The sequence below is a fragment of the Lontra canadensis genome, unplaced genomic scaffold (assembly GCF_010015895.1).
Source record: "Lontra canadensis isolate GAN:19392208 unplaced genomic scaffold, GSC_riverotter_1.0 scaffold68, whole genome shotgun sequence".
In the NCBI taxonomy this organism is placed as follows: Eukaryota; Metazoa; Chordata; class Mammalia; order Carnivora; family Mustelidae; genus Lontra; species Lontra canadensis.
In genome coordinates this window covers 6,233,551-6,245,412 of record NW_022631062.1, presented here as the reverse complement: position 1 = coordinate 6,245,412, position 11,862 = coordinate 6,233,551, and the positions used below count along the sequence as shown (strand labels likewise).

General features: G+C 60.7%; 1 protein-coding gene across 1 annotated transcript in view; it reads right to left on the bottom strand.

Annotated features, from left to right (window-relative positions):
- Positions 1 to 3,297: 3,297 nt before the first annotated feature.
- Positions 3,298 to 11,862, bottom strand: part of ANOS1 (anosmin 1) — a 170,146-nt gene continuing 161,581 nt past the window's right edge. The window contains exons 10-14 of the mRNA XM_032880226.1: positions 9,327 to 9,421; positions 6,890 to 7,061; positions 5,776 to 5,996; positions 4,378 to 4,519; positions 3,298 to 3,400 (exon numbers count right to left, since the gene is read on the bottom strand). Of these exons, the coding sequence (XP_032736117.1) occupies positions 3,342 to 3,400; positions 4,378 to 4,519; positions 5,776 to 5,996; positions 6,890 to 7,061; positions 9,327 to 9,421 (689 nt within the window). The 3' untranslated portion in view covers positions 3,298 to 3,341. The remainder of the gene's footprint in view (positions 3,401 to 4,377; positions 4,520 to 5,775; positions 5,997 to 6,889; positions 7,062 to 9,326; positions 9,422 to 11,862) is intronic.

Sequence of the window (11,862 nt, the reverse complement as noted above, 5' to 3'; positions counted from 1 at the left end):
ATCCATGGCCCAAGGCATAGGAAAGGGCATTAAATAAATAAGTCATTATCGTTAGAGATGCCGACCGACAGGAAGGATTAAGTATCTGTGCTCGGGTGACAGACAGACACGTCCGAACTCGGTCTGCCCATTAGGTTTTTCAGGGTCGTGATAAGAGACATAATTCAGGGCTTTGCAGTCAGGTTCCCAGCTTGGCTCCCGGGACGGACTCCTGGGCTCCTGGGTCCTGCAGACAAGGCAGGTTCTCCCGAGTTCAGTAAATTTCACCCCCTCTCTGGTGCACGGATTCTCAGCTGGGATGGGGGACTTCATCCCCCAGGGGCGAGTGGGCAGCGTGCGGAGAATTGTGGATTGTCGCAACATGGGAAGGTCCTCCTGGCATGTGGTGGGTGAGGCCAGGGCCACCGCTGGGTGCTCTACGGTGCTCACGGCGCCCTGGAAAGGACAGTGACCCCCCACCCCTCCCCACCACCTGCGCCGACGTGGACACAGCCTTTTCTGCACACTTACGGGTTCATCTAGGTTCCCAGCACATGGATGCATCTTTACACTTGAACTTTGCTTAATCGTCTTTTCAGAGAACGGCCTGTTGTCAGTTTCACCGTCTCTAATATGTCCTAGTGACACCACGAAGGACTCGAAAGGGCACACGCTCCCGTAAGAGGCACGTGCGGAGCCCCTGCTGGAAGGACAGGGAGCAGGTCCCTTCCCCCGAGAGACGGTGGGCTGCAGGCAGACGGGGAGGAACTGTGGTGAGTACGGCCTTAACCCCTGGGATCTCAGCACTTGGTATTCTCGATGGGCTCTACTGTTAAGACTACGTATTCTCCCCAAATGTATTTTTTCTCCTATGAGAGAGACGCGTTTCATTGTCATAAGACCTATTGGAGACGAGCCACCAACAGTGTTTAGAGAAAACAACGCATATCCTTTTTCATTAGGGCACTCAAATTTTTAAAATCAAAGAAAAAAAATGTAATGATATATGGCCAATTTGCATATTGTTGAAAGTCACTGGCATTCATAAACTCCTGTGTCCTTAATCATTTAATTAATAGTTTTCTTCCAATAATGTGAAAAATTAAAATTTTGTTATCGCAAACTCTGACGCTCACAGGAGTGGCTTTCAAGTTTGAAAGGAGGCTCTAAGCCCCAGAACCTTCTTCCAGACTGAAAATGTATTTTCTCATTGTCTGTTGCGCAGACAAAAGACACACAATTAAACTTTATAAAATGAAGCTTACAGAATAATTTAATAACATTTCACCTCTCTGTGTACACGCCTGCATTTTGAACGATACAATGGCACAAACATTTGAGGACACACATACTGGGTTTATTCGTGATAAGTTCAGGGTAAAGATGACCTTGTGGCCAACGTTCGATGTTTTTGTTGGTGAAAATTTGAGAATTTGACATTCAGAGGGGGCTCGTGGCACTGGCTGAGTCCTGGTTTCCGTGAAGGTACCTGTGCTGCTGGGTCCAGCTCGGGCGGTTGGAAACGAGGGGAGGTCCTGTTGGTTCCGTGGGGAAGCAGGCGACTTCGGGGCTCGCCGTGCGGCCCGTCCCGACTGCGTCAAGAGCCGCGCTCGAGTGCTGGGAAGCCTGGGCACCTGCGGGCGGGCCTTTGCCACGGGCGTCCCTGGTGCGGAGCTGCAGCACCCCGAGCGTCTTCACCGGAAGTCTTGGCTACACAGCAGGCAGGTTCTACTCTGTTTCCACGTGTCCATGCGTACAGACCGCGTTCCCCTAACGTTCGCATCCGTCTGATCATAAAAACACTCTGTCTCCCTTTTCTAGCACGTTTGCCTTCAGAACTCGTGGGCGGAGGCGTTCCGAGCCGTCCCTGCGGCCGCGCGCTTCCAGAAACCCACAGGTACCCGGTGCCAGGCGCACAGCGCAGGAGCGCGGCCCCAGAGCTCTCCCCGGCCGCCGCCGTGGCTGCGCGGACAGAGGAGGAAGCCCGTCCTGCCAGGTGCTGGGGCAGCTACAGCGCGCGCTCCTCCCGGAGACAGCACCGACGGCACACACGGGACCCTCCCGTTTAGGAGAACCAGGTCTGCCTGCACCGCTGGGAGCGGTCCAGAGATTCCCGCACTGAGTCACACTGAAGGTGTGTGTGTGTCTGTGCACGCACACGCACACGCACGCACACGCGCACACACACACGGCTGCGGACTCCACTCCGCGTCTGCGGACGTTCCCTCAAGAATAGCCTGCGTGAGACTCCGCATTTCCGGGCTTCAGGCTGCGCCCGTGCTCGGTGGCACCGCGGACGGGGCCGGGCTCTGACCCGGGTCCACGCTGGGAAGGCTGGTTTGGCGCCAGGCGGTCCCACGGGACGGATTCCGAAGAAGAAAGGCAAGGAAAGCGCTCTCGTCGATCCGCCCGGCCCTGTCCCGCGTTCCCGAGAATATTCTAGCGTTCAGTTGGCTTCCTGTGGCGAAGGAAACGCGAATCTCGGGAGAGCGTGCCCAACACGCCACGCTTGGGATTCTCCCCTTACGCGGGAGCTTTTGTACTCCGTGCGGTGCACGACGCGGTGAAACAAAGGACAGTGGCAGCTCTTCTGTGCACGGAGGGAGAAAGGAAAAAGAAATGAGAGCATGGATCGGGGAGGCCTGTCCTTTTCTAGGAGGAAGCATGAAAGCGCATGCCCAGGAAAGCATTCGGATTTCTCCACGGCCGACGGACAGCGGCAAACTCGCTGGACGCGGCCTGCTCCTGGGGCCCCTCGTAAGACACGGGCCGCACACGCGCCGCTCGTTGGCCCTGGTGCGAAGGGGGCTGGGGCTGCGGGGGTGGACGGTGGCAGACGGAACTTGACCGCTCTGCATTGGAGGGTGGGACTCAGTCTCACGGTAGGAATCGCCAGGTAAGCGCTGGGACTACGTCGGGCTTACAGACTGCGTCCCCTTACGGGAGTTTGCAAATCAAAGCAATCATTGAACTTTTAAAAACGTTTTATTGACGGACGTCACGCTCGGTACGAGTGTGCCCTGCGTGTGTGTTACACGGATGTGTGCTGAGCACGCGCGGCGCCGGGTCCGGGAGCTCTCGCCGTGCGGCCATCCCGTGGAGATCCGTGCCTGCGTTGGCCAATGCGCGGACGGGGATGTCCTGCGCGGGGGGCCTCATCATTTCCTCCATTCTGGGAAGTGGTGTCCACCCCCACCGGTGGCCGTGTGTCTCTCCTCTCCACCTGCGTCGAGATGGCCAGAGGGACCCAGGGCACAAGGTCACACGGGAAAGGGAGGTCATGCGGGGCGCCCGCGGCCCTCGTCGCCGCGCAGCTGCACCCGCCCGCTGGTTCTGCGACTCTCAGACGCTGTGGGAACCGTTTAGTGTCTTTCCGGAGAAGGCGGGTGGTGGTGGGGATGCCGAGCTTTCAGATGGGGTCCTGCAGTGGGGGGGAGAGGACACACGGATCAGTCATGGTGCGCTAAGGGAAACGGAGGCTGGTGGGGACAGCGTCAAACCCATAGAGACCTCCCACCCGCAGCCGCGTCTCTCCTACTCGGACTCGGACTCCCCTTCCTCCCCTTCCCCTCCTTCCTTCCGCCCCGAGGTCCTAAGATCCCAGGGGAATGGGACACGCCCACTTCCTGCGTCACAGTTAGGAAGCCAGCCCGGTCCTTCCTCTTTCCTCAGGACAGAAACACGTCACCACTTCTGTCCAAGACCCAGTGTCCGAGGAGGAGCATCAGGACAGCATGGCCCAACACCAACGACGACAGCAGGGCCGCCCCGCTCGCCCGTCGTGAACGCGGTCCGTGTCACGGGGGGCGCACACAGTGACGGAGGCACGCGCAGTCATAAAGGCAGAAGCAGGAGTGCGTCTCCGTTCTCTTCCCAACACACAGACCTTTAGGCCCCGCTTTTACGTGCAGCTGGGGACGATGAGGCACGTAAAAGTCGGCAAGAGCCTCACCGTCTCGAAGCAGTGGGTGACAATTTTCTCCTTAACCCAGAACTGACTCGGACTGATTAGGGTCGTACGGTGAAGCAAGTTCACGTGGGGTGTCAGAGCAGACCTGTGTACTACAGTCGTCCTTACCGGATTCATTTCCTAGACCGCCATATTTGAAAATCTTAATTTTTAAAATGATTCCCGAATCATAGATGTATTCACGGGGTAAAAGGGAAGAAGCGTGACGTGTGGAGAAGAGCAGGGCAGGGACGAGGAGGAAAGCGCGGCGGGCCGGGAGCGAGTGGAGAAGCAGCAGCCGCACACCCGAGCCAACGCCGTGCAACAGCGTCCGGCCCACAGACACTCATGGGAGGCAGAGTTCCAGGCCCAGAGAACCCGGAGCTCGGGGACCGGTGCCAACCCTAGTGTCTCCCACAGACCGTGGCCCGTGCGTGTCCCCCACTCACTGTGCGCGGAGGGCGGCGTGAGGTCGGGCGTCCAGAAGGTTTTGACGGTGGCCGGGCCTTCGCCTCCCGCGGTCAGCACCTGCACCTCCAGTCGGTACAGCGTGGACGGTCTCAGGTTGGGCACCGCGAGGACGTAATGGTCCTGGGAGGCACAGGAAAAGAGATGCTCATCAGTGACCTTTCCAGGACAGGCACGGGGACACGCGTCCTCTGAGCGGCTCCTCCCCGGCCGAGAGCAGGTGTGCGTGCAGAGAGCGGCAGGTGGGAGTGCATGCAGAGGGGCAGGGGTGACTGTGCAGAGAAGAGCACGTGGGAGCCCAGGGACAAGGGCAGGCGTGAGGGTGCGGAGAGGGGCAGAGGTGAGGCACGGACCGGGGCAGAGGTGAGCGCACGTGAGCACACGGACGGGTCAAGTGTGAGCACTGGGAGAGCAGCAGGGGTGAGCGGGCGGAGAGGAGTGGCAGGGGTGAGTGTCCAGAGAGGAGAGCGGCAGGGTGAGCACAGGCACGGGGGCGGGGGCAGCAGACACAACGGCCACCCGTGCCCCGTGGAGCGCTCTGCCGCGTCTCCCCCTCCACGCCCCGGGCTGGGCAGCCCCACGCTTGGCCGGGAAGGCTGTGGGGAGGGGCCGGTTCTCAGGCTCGCCCTTGGGCTTTCATTTTTTCCTCCTTAACGTAAGACTTTCCCATGGTTTAAAGTTTTCTTCTGCACGTCTTGTGATGTGAATTCCTGATAATCCAAATTTCAAGCCAACTGTTTCCCTCAACACCAGTGTCTGTCCATGCCCATGACTGAAAATGTTTATTTTTATGCCAACACATTCTTCTCAAAATTCAATAAAACCTAATACATTCATAGAATAACTACTTTCTAATTCCAAGGAATTTTTCCTTCCGGACTTCAGGTTTTTTCTTTCTTTTTTCCTTTCTTTTTGGAGCCAGAGTTGGATATCCTAAGGGCATTTTTAGAGGGAGTAAAAGCCCACACATGGGTTTTTTTCCCAAGCCAAGGAATTAAGTGGCCTGGAAGACACGCCAAGTCTTTATGGGCTCGAGCCAAATGGCAACAGGGAAAGGGAGAGAAACAACAAGCTTCCTTTAGCTGTTTTCCCCCCAGTTTAACACTTGAAACAGCACACGTCCACGCGGACCGCAGGGACACGGGTTCACAAACTGTTCAGTCACTTGCCTACGACACAGGCTGGGGGCTGTGGAGGACCAGGGCTCACACCGGACGGCAGACCCTGCTCACGGCAGCGCCCTGTCCCGACCCCCGCACCCTCCTCCAGCCAGCGGGAGAAGACGCGGCTGGTTGGCCCGCGGCCTGGCGGCAGGACTCTGCGGGCGGCCGGGAGCCGCGGGGACGGCGGCGCACACGGGGAGCAGAGCGGGCACCTACCGAAGGCAGGATCTGCGAGCGGGAGATGATGCTGTTGGGTAAGCTGTTCTGTCTGCTCTCGGTCGTGACCTCGGCCCAGGTCACTTGAAAGCCGGTCATGGGCTGGTAGAGGTTGGCCTTGGCCATCTTCCAGGAGAAGTGGGCCGTGATGTTGGCGTCCTGGATGACGAACGAGGCAGAGAGGTTTTCGGGCTTGGCGAGCACTTTGGCCGGCACGTGACCTGCAGCGAGGGGGAGAGGGGACCCGCGTGAGGCTGCTGGACGGAGGGGGACAACGGGGCCCGTCTGCACGCACTGTGGCCAAACCCAGGAGACGGGGGCCCAGGCAAGGCCGAGCTCGGCCTCCACGCGTGGCTTCTGGAAACCACCTTTTTGCCCTCCGGGGACGGTCCATGTGCCAGAGTCGCTCTTGTCCCTGCAACTGGGTGCTGGGTGCTTTGGGAAGTCTTTTCTGGGCCCTGCTTTGGGGGCGGAGGAGGGAATTCTGCAGTGTGGTATGGCCCGGCTGCCGCTCTGAGAGCGGAGGTGACCACAGCGACAAGGGTGGACAGTGAAGTGATGGGACGTCGCGCTCTGTCGCTCGGAGGAGCTCAGGAGGCCCCCAGGGAGCCGTGCAGCTGCCCGGAGGGGATGCGTGCACACTCGGGGTTTGGTGCGTGCTGTGCACAGGGCGTGAAGGCAGCTGGCGTGGCAAGGGGCTGGGAGAGATGGAATAGCACGGAGTCCGCCAAAGCCCGCGGGATACGAGAACCTTTCCCTCGTTTCCCAGCAGGCAGTGCCCCGAGCGCGGGACCTCGTCCTGGGCCTGGGACAACGAAACCATGACGTGTCTAGCCGTGCACATCAGCGCCCGAATGGGGCCGTCGGCCGGCCATCCGGAAGACGGCAGCTCTTGGCGGGTCCGCCGCGGAATCCGGTTAGCGACAGTATTCTAAGTGCCGCCAGCGTCCTGGACGCGTGTCTGAAGCTGGCGGGAGACGCGCCCGGCTCTCCAGGGCAGCTAATGGCGGGGAGGGGTGTATCTGGCTCTCCGCGCAGCTAACATGGGCCGGGGGAGGGGACAGAAGGAGGCGCACCGGCTCTCCCGGGCAGCTGAGGGGGGCGGGGGACGCACCTGGCTCTCCGGGGCAGCTAACCGGCTTGTGGCTCTTCCCCTTCAGGGCGGAGCACGGCGGTGTTGTAAAGAAAACCGTCTCTGCCTTCAGGTGGCCAGTGGGTCGCGTGGGCTGCACGGTGACCTTGTATTTGCAGGAGAACGACAGATCTTGCAGAATGATGTGATTGTCCTAACAGCAAGAGAAAGAGAAGATGCTGCAAGAAGTCTCGTTGGGGACACAACCAGCTCGGCAGGAGCGGAAACCATAGAGCAACAAGGACGATGCCCTCTGCACGCAGCGTGCGCGTGTGGCTTTTATGCACATCAGAGAGGAGACCCAGTCCCTGTTGGGACGAAGGACCACCGACCCCTCCATCCCCGGGCGTGGGAGACGCCCCTGGACTTGGGCACGACCGCGGCGCCTTCCAAGCAGGCGCGACCCAACCACAAGCACCAGTGTCGGTGGTTGGAACAGGACGGAAAGGGGAACTCGGGCTTCTCTGGGACTCGGGTCAGGACTCCTCTGTCTGCGCCTTCCTTCCCCGTTCCAGGCTGCTGTTCCGGCCTCGGGCCATCCCGCTGCGCCGGCCCAGACGCGCAGACGCGCAGACCGCGGGCCGAGCCGCACCGCGCGCTAAGGGCGAGCCTGGGTCTGGGGCTGTAGTGGGCGCAGCTGCGTCCCCGGAACGTGGGCCTGCGCTGCCTCTCCGGTCTGCGCCACCGGCGCGTACCCGAACTCGATGCCCTCGTGGGCAGACGGAGACCGGACCCCTGTCCGGGCCGCACCGACAGCCGCGGGGGCGAGGCCGGGGCACACACGGGGAGGGCGGTACAAGCTGAGGCTCCACCCACTCCGCCCCTCAGGGAGTCTGGAGTCCAGGAGCCCAGGGACGCGCGTGGAGGGGGATGCGCACGGTGGGGGAGGGGAGGGGCTGCGCACGGTGGGGGAGGGGAGGGGCTGCGCGCCTGATCGCAGGGGCAGCGCGCACCCCGGGATTCAGGGCACGGCGCACACGCAGAGTGAGCCGGGAACCTCACAGGCCTGCGGCGTCGCCGTGGGGGACGGAAATGCTTCCCTGCGGGAGTAGGACCGCACCCTCTCCTGGGAACACGCTGCAGTCCCCACCCGCTAAGGTCAGCGCTGGGCAGCTCTTTTGGGAACGCTTCCAAGGGGGGCGGGAGGCAGACGTCGGGAGCACGAGGTGGACTCCCGGACGCTCCATCCTAACTGCAAACCAGGCGCCTAAAAGCTGTTTACAGATGGAGGAGGCCAGCGGCAGCCTCTAGCAGGCGGCGGCGTGACGCCCACTTCTCCGGGACACGCGTCCAGGTCCAGCTCCGTCTTCCCTTCAGGGTTTGCGGAGGGGAGAAGCCACGCTTGGCTGCGCCCGGGGAACAAGGCGGATCCCCGACCACCGCAAGGCGCACCCGGGAACACTAGGGCAAGCCTCGCCGCTGCGCACAAGAACTGGAACAGACCCTGCTTGGGTCCTGCCTCCCTGCGGTCCGAGTAGGCTTCCCTTGGACGGATGCAATTCTTTGTTACCGAAGGCCCCAAAAATTGGAAGCAGCCGACCACGCGCGTGCTTTGGGACCAGTCGAATCCGGTAAACTGTATTTCTGCAGACCCGCTGACTTGTTTTATCTTACTTTATCTTAAAGTTATGTGATCCGATAGGATTCTAAAAATACCGTACTTGCTGCTTTAGAAAATACTCAGAAGAAAACTGTTCCCCTTGCCGATCCCGTATCAGCCTCTCGGACAGCTGCGGCCCTGCCTGTGGGTATGGTGAACCCCCGCTGCTGCGTCCCACGCGCAGCCGCCCTCCCCGCAGCACTCTCCGCTGTCTGCTCCAGGCTCCTCTTGAGTCCACGTGTCGACCCCGTGTTTGGACAAGCACGTGCAGTAACACTGATCAGGTGACTGTCCCCAAGGGGTCGACATTCTTTCCAAATTAAGTGGGGAAAGCGCCGGTGCTCTGTGCGGCACAGACAACAGCTCCGCGCACTGGACGACAGGGTGCTGGGCAGGGTCGCGGCAAAGCAAGGCGCCCCACGGTCGTCAGAAGGTGACGGGGACAGTATCACCCCAACATCGTGCTGCCAGGATCCAAAAAACGAGGCAAAGCTTTCGTCCAACGAAGGGCAGATGCACAGGAACTCGCAACCAGGTCCCCTCTGACCCCGGAGTCCCGAGGAAGCGCATCTTTAACCCTATGTTCTGTGACCTGCCCGGAGCCAACAGGGGCTCAAGTCCCCAGGGAGGTTGTGAGCAAGGACAGAATATTAGGGGACCGCTTTGTGGGCCCGTGTACGTCGTTACTAGTTAGCAGCTACCGGGTGACAACGAGCTCTTGGGGGGGGGGGGGGGGAGCACCCTTTGCCCATCTCTGCGCACAGCTGTTACACAGACCCCGTGGAGCGAGACACGTGCAAGCCGCGTGACACCTCTCACCTGGGTGATGCTGGAGGAGGCCTCGGCCGCGCTGCTCTGGTTCTGGGCACAGACCTCCGGGAGCCACTGCACGTGGTACCGACTGACGCTGGGATCTGCAAGGTCAGAGGAGCACAGGCTGCCGCCACGGTCCCCATCGGCCGCAGCTCCCAGACCGGGACGCAGCGGGAGGGGACGTGCGCATGTGCTGCAGGCGTCCGAAAGCGCACACAGGACAAGGGAGGGGGCCGGTCTGCAGAACCAGGACTGTCGCCGGGAGGAGAGTCCAGGAGAAACCCACGGAAAAGGCCAGAAAGTACAGGACTGGCCTGGCGGCATGGCCACGTGGTGTGGAGGGGGACCTCACTGCGGTTTGTGGGCTGAGCACACCCCCACGCGAGAGGGCGGCCCTCGGCCCAGGAGGCCTTGTTCCTGCAGCAGGGAGCCGTCCCCACAGATGTGGCTCTGACGCCTTCCAAGAAAGCCGAGGGCCTATGCAGCCCGGGCCACCTGCACGGCACCTCCTCGCGGCGGGAGCCCTGAGGAACACAATGCAGTCCCCGGTGCACGTGAGCGTTCCCGCAGCCCGCGGCCAGGGACAGCAGTTCCCCGTGGTCTCCTCGCGTGTGGTCCCCCGAACCCCGAGCCGCTCGGGGCGCCCGCGAGAGCACAGAGCCTGCGAGCCCGTCCTGCCCGGGCCGAGCGCGTGTTCTCTGCCCAGTGCTGGAGTCGGGGCCATTGCTCAGGGAAAGGACAAACCCACCACCAGCCCCTCGCCCAGTGTGGGGAGGGAGGTGTGGCCGGTGTCGGGTCAGTCGCCCGCCTGTGGGCCCGAGGGTGGGAAAGGGCGCCGCTCTGCCACCGACCAGCATCGCATCCTGGTATCCAAGTGCTGGATGGGGCTTTGTGGAGGGGAAAACGCTCGATGGCACTGGATGACCCCAGGGGAAGCCGGTTTGAGCACTTTGGAATGAGAAGAGACCCCGGGTCTGAGAGGCTGAGCAGGGCTCAAGCAGGCGCCCTGGGTGTTTGCTTAAAAGGGAAACTTTGGACCAGACGCTGTGAGAGGCACACGGCAGGCTGCGGGGCTCTTTTGAGGGCAAGAATGGGACATTCTACACAAGCGTGAGGTTGGCGAGTGCAGGCCTCTGCTTCCGTTGCAGTGCTGCTGGCCGGGGCACAGAACACAGCAACCACTCCACAACAGCTGCTCTTGGGACCTTAGGCACCGACAGCCGAGGGAAACCGGGAACAAGGCAGGTGCGTGCGGTCCACCTGAGGCTAGAAGGGTGTGTTTGTTCATGCGGATCAGTACAGAGGGGAGGGGACCGGTGCATAGCCAAGAGGGACCACTGTGCCTACAATGGCTGTAGCGTTACTTGGAGATCGAGCTCTCAAGGGAGACGCGGATCAGGCCTGCTGGTGGGCGCGGGCCAGTCTGTACATGTTCCTGGTAGTGCAGATGGTCCTGGGTGGTCTATAAAGCCGTGTCCAGTGCAGATGTCCATGGGCAGTGTAGATGGCCATGGGCAGTGTAAACAGTGGTGGAAAGTATAGATGGTGGAAGGCAGTGTAGATGGCTATGGGCAGTGTAGTTGGCTGTGGGCAGTGTAGATGGCCATGGGCAGGCCTGGCGCTGGCGTGGGTAGTATAGATGGCTATGGAGAATGTAGATGGCCAGGGGATGACCGTGGGCAGTGTAGATGGCCGTGGGCAGGGCTGGTGACGGCAAGGGCAGTATAGATGACCGTGGGTACTATAGATGGCCATAGGCAGGCCTGGTGCTGGTGGGGGTAGTGTAGATAGCCGTGGGCAGTGTAGATGGCCATGGGTAAGCCTGGTGATGGCAGTGTAGATGGCCATGGGCATGTAGATGGCCGTGGGCAGGCCTGGTGCTAGTGAGGGCAGTGTAGATGGATGTGGACAGCCAGGCCTGCTCATGACCATCTACACTGCCCATGGCTATCTACACTGCCCACTCTCATGTACACTGCCCACAGCCATCAAACTATCTATGGCCATCTAGACTGCTCACGCCAGTACCAGGCCTGCCCACAGCATCTACACTGCCCGTGGCCATCCATACTACCCACAGCCATCTACACTGACCTCAGTCATCTACAATGGCCACAGCCGTCTGCACTGCCCATGACCTTCCACACTACCCAGGCTAGCACCAGGCCTGCTCACTGTCATCTACACTGCCCATGATCATCAACACTGAAAACAAGAGCGCCAGGCTGGCCAAAAGCCATCTACACTGCCCACAGCCATCTAAATTGCCCACGCCATCACCAGGCCTGCTGATGGCCATCTGTACTACCCACGGACATCTATGCTGCCCAGGACAGGACCAAGCACCCACGACCATCCATTGCCCACAGCCATCTACATTGACCACAGCAACACCAGGCCTGCCCACGGCCATCTACACTGCCTAAAATCATCTACATTCCCCATGGCCATCTACACTACCCAAACCACTGCTCAGCCTTACCACGGCCGTCTACACTGTCCATGGCCATCTACATTACCCACGCCAGCTCCAGGCCTGCCC